At 47.8% G+C, this 4,246-nt stretch overlaps 1 protein-coding gene across 1 annotated transcript; it reads right to left on the reverse strand.

Moving 5' to 3' along the window:
• Window positions 1-646: 646 nt before the first annotated feature.
• On the reverse strand, window positions 647-3,665 carry LOC114063487 (cytochrome b-c1 complex subunit Rieske, mitochondrial). Its single transcript, XM_027895778.1, has 2 exons — window positions 3,420-3,665; window positions 647-1,441 (listed from the first exon to the last, which is right to left on the reverse strand). Exons 1-2 carry the CDS (start codon window positions 3,628-3,630, stop codon window positions 831-833), a joined length of 822 nt encoding a protein of 273 aa, XP_027751579.1. The 5' UTR covers window positions 3,631-3,665; the 3' UTR covers window positions 647-830.
• Between the last annotated feature and the right edge of the window lie 581 nt (window positions 3,666-4,246).

The raw sequence follows: 4,246 nt of genomic DNA on the forward strand, positions 1-4,246 counted from the left end.
ATTATAATCTTGACACAAATCAAGTCTTAAAATACCTCTGGCCTCTCAGACTTTTGCTGTGTTTAACATTAGAGATCGGTCCAGTCTTAGTAATTCTTAACATTTATTTTTCATCCTCTGTAAAACCTGGATTTGCACCTGATCTGATGTTTATATATGTGTAACATCAAGCCTTATCTGCAAGAAAAAAATTTGTGATTCTAATGTGACATGCTTTTGTGCACATCATCCTAAAATTATCCTTTTAGCTTAACTATTATAAGCTGCCTCTGAAAAATGTAAAAGAATTTTCTTTCTAGGTAGGTTGTAATTATCTTTTTTCTTCATTGCTTCTGAAAACAAAACAAAAAAATCGGAGGGAACAAGATTACATCTTGGAGGATTCTATATTGAAACTTACTTCAGACACTATTAGAAGTTCACAGCATGAGTTTTTTAGCTGTTCCTTCCCATAATGCAGTAAAAGCAACAAAAAAATACAAACAATGAAAATATTCAGTATGAAGGACACAGTGGCTTTGTAGCTCATTGTCTACCTTGACTCAGTAGCCCTTCAGGAGAGCTCCATGAACATGACTGGGGTCTGCTGTAGTTGCCCTTGACTGGACTAGAAATCTGTGCACAAATAAATACACGGTACCATCAGTCAGGAACAAGTGCTCACTCCAAGATTTTATTAAAGTTGAACACAGGCAAGTATTCGAACATACTTCTGGTTGAGAACCTAGACAGCTAATCTCGTGAGGATTTAGGTTTTACAGTGTGCCAGAGCCTCAGGTAACCCTTTTGTACATTCACAGGAACATGGGAGTGAGCAGGCACCTCACCTCTCAGCCCACCACCACCATGTCATCACCAATAAACTGGTAAGCTGGAACCTCAAGGTTTAAGGGAGCAGGACCTTTCCTGATCCTGCCAGAGGCGTCATAGTGGGAGCCATGGCAGGGGCAGTAATACCCACCGAAATCCCCGGAGTTGGCAATGGGCACACAGCCCAGGTGGGTGCACACGCCGATCACGATCACCCACTCGGGCTTCTTCACTCTGTCTAAGTCGTGCTGCGGATCCCTCAGTTGAGCCAAATCAACTTCAGCTTCCTGTTTAATCTCTGCCTGCGTTCTGTGGCGCACGAACAGGGGCTTCCCTCTCCACTTGAAAGCCATGTTCTTGCCTTCTGGAATGTCAGATAACTTGATCTCGATCTTTGACAAGGCTAGCACATCAGCAGAGGCACTCAGGGTGGAAATGAACTGGGTGACAACATTCTTGGCAGCGTAGGCAGTCGCTACACATGTCGTTGCAGTCATCAGGTAGGAGAACCCTTTCCTAGAATCACTGCTGCCCTGGGAAGACGCAGCGGGATCCTGCACATCCTGGCGGCGATAGGCAGAGAAATCAGGGACTGCAACATCGTTGTGGACACAGCGAACACTGGCAGGGGCTGCGTGGAAAAGAAGAGCAAGTGACACAACCTTTAGGTAAAAAATTTTATAACGTATTTCCAGTTATACCTTTTTAACTGCTTTCTTGGAACAACGGGTGAAAGTAATTCCAAAGTCAGGGTAGGAGTCCATTAATAATACAGTTCAGTTTTCAGTTGTACGAAAATGGTTTTCAGAAGGAAGTTCTGGTAGATGAACAGGTGATCTGTGAAACTGTTTTACCTATTCTTTGAAAATTATATGAAGCCTGACCAGGGTGCAGAAAAAATCTGTGAGACATTCTGGGTTTCTGGAAAAAAAGTGAACTGGTTTTTATGTGGATTTTAAGGATACCATGACTAGCTTAGAAAAGACAGACCTGTTTGCCATTCAGATGTTTCCCTGTAAAGAACTGCTATGAAGAAATTTGGTTTAGTGAAGTCTGCACATCTGCAGTTCAACAATATTTATGCTCTTTTGACTTAAGTAACTTCTATGCCTCCAGTAATCTTAAGTGTGTGGTTAAACATCATTACAATGAAAAATAGCAGGCATCCTCTTTTATATTAAACTATTGTCGTAGGTAAGTGCCCCAGTACATAATTTTTAAAGCTGCAGTCCCCAGGCTCAGTTTTTAGAAGGATTTAGGGACAAAGCTAATCCCAAGCTTTTCTAGTGGGATTCCCACATCGAACCTGTGTGCTAAAGTAACAAGATGTGATGGGTAACTAAGAGGCCTTCCATGAGTTTCTCCAGCAAAGGGAAGCTGCTTCCCACAATGGAAATCTATAGCCAAGAACATGGCAAAGACATGGCATACTACTTGCCAAAGTGCAACCTCTGTTACCTGAAAAGTATTAGTCTTTATATTTTTCTAGCAAATGTGATAAAGTTAACAGATGGTAATAAAACCCCTTGTCTCAAGGTACCTAAAATTTAACTCTGAGGGATTTATACGCAGTATGATGGGGGAAACAGTTACATTTACTTACAAGTAACTCAGCATAGAGAAGGTATTTGCTGCAGGATTTTAAATGCAGAGGAATTAAACTGAACTTCAAAGTTCTGTGAGAGTAAACCACACTGTTATTTCAGGATCAAGACTTAAAACAGTTCACATTTAGTAACATGTAATATGATTAACTGCTAAAAATTCCTTATGTTCAGTGAAAGGCATGTTTCTTGTTAATTAGAACTAAGTGTAAGGCTAAATGTTAGCTATATTAGAACTGTAGAATTTTCACCTGAAAAAACCCTCTCTGGGGTCAGGTGAAGCCCACAGCTCTAATGCTACTGAGCCTCTTTCCCAAGGCACTGCCCTTTCCTGGGAATGAAGGGATGTCCCCTGTAACAGCAGGAAGGAGTGTTACACCATGCCCAGCACCAGCAGAGCTGGGCAGCAGTTCTCCAGGAAATGCAAAGCAGTGAGTCAGGGAGAGCCACAGCCCTTTGGCCAAGGTAGGGTTTAAAGAGCACCTTGGGCTCATCACCTGGCTGCTGCTTTTCTGACCTGGAGGGAACACACAGTAGAACTCCCCGTGTGTTCTCACTGCACACCTCTGACACCCGCAGTTAAATAAATCCCTTGAATGACACAGGATTTACCTGCATTTTCCCAACTGCAGAGTTAAGTATCACCTGAGTATACCTCTCGCTCCAGAACCGCCTGCACACAATCCCATGTACTCTGGGGTGACCCTGCCTGAGCATGGAGGGTGTGACCCTCACAGATGTGACCCAATGCGGCCCCTTCCAGTCTGACCCAATGTAGTTCACCAAAGGAAGGACATCCTTTAGGTGCCCTTGAACAAGCTCTGCGGTCGCCAACCCAAACCCAGCGGCCCTTCCGCCCTCCCTCACTCGCGGCCCTGCACCCCCGGCCGCCCCGGGCTGTCCCCCCGCGCAGGGCCGAGCGGTGCCGGGGCAGCGCTGTCCCGGTGCGGAGTCCCAGCCCGGTCCCCGCCGCCCCCCGCCCGCCCCGGTGCCCCCGGCCCGCACCGTTCAGGCTGGCGCTGGCGACGAGCCCCCCGCGGGCGGCGCGGCCGCTCAGCGACTCCCGGCAGAGGAGGGGCCGCTTGGGGTCGAGCGGCACCTTGTGCTGGGTCCTGGCGGCCGCCGGGGCGAGCGGGCGGAGCGGGCCGGGCACGGCGTGGGCCGCGGCGGACACGAAGGGCGCGAAGGGCCCGGCGCGGGCGGCCACGGACAACATGGCGGAGTCACCGCGGCGACCTTCCCGGCGGGGCGGGGCCGTGGCGTCGCGGCGCGCGGCTCTCGCGCGGGGGTGACGTAGCGTGAGGGGCGTGGGGCGGCCGTGAGGGGGCGGGATCGTTAAAGTAGCTTCGTGCGTGGTTTTACTTTTCGGTGCCGTGTTTTCTGTCGCTTTTCCCCACACAGAGTGGTTAAGCGCTATTACAAACACGATTTTTTTCTCTGTAACTGCCACTGTCTGAGGTGTTTCTGCTCGATGTTTCCGAAGGGCAGTGAGTGCGTTGCAGACCCGTCTTACGATGCCTCTCATGGTACTTGACAGCAAATCTAACCCACCAAACTTTAGGATATTTCAGAAAAGGGCACGTGTGAGTGCCTCCTGTGCCTTTCCTGCGGGACACGGATCCATTTAAACACAGCACTGTGGCCCCAAAACACCCTAGAGGGGTCCAAGTGTTTTATTCCTTTGCTGCTCCTTTAGTGGGATTTAGAGATGTGTACGTACCATTCAGAAAGAACAATTAAAAGAAAAACGTGTCACTTCCACCATAACATATGCCCTTTATTATTCTTCCTTTGTACTGTGTATGATTTTTGCCCCCTTTTATTTGTTTTTC

The sequence above is a fragment of the Empidonax traillii genome, unplaced genomic scaffold (assembly GCF_003031625.1).
Source record: "Empidonax traillii isolate 1590-97213 ecotype Southwest subspecies unplaced genomic scaffold, ASM303162v1 scaffold467:size475155, whole genome shotgun sequence".
Classification (NCBI taxonomy): domain Eukaryota; kingdom Metazoa; phylum Chordata; class Aves; order Passeriformes; family Tyrannidae; genus Empidonax; species Empidonax traillii.

Bases quoted from the DNA above. Each gene is read 5' to 3' on its own strand.
- LOC114063487 (XM_027895778.1), bottom strand. From the start codon at position 3,630: ATGTTGTCCGTGGCCGCCCGCGCCGGGCCCTTCGCGCCCTTCGTGTCC. The intron at 1,442-3,419 runs GTGCGGGCCGGG...TTTTCCACGCAG, and splicing joins CGCCAGCGCCAGCCTGAACG to CCCCTGCCAGTGTTCGCTGT.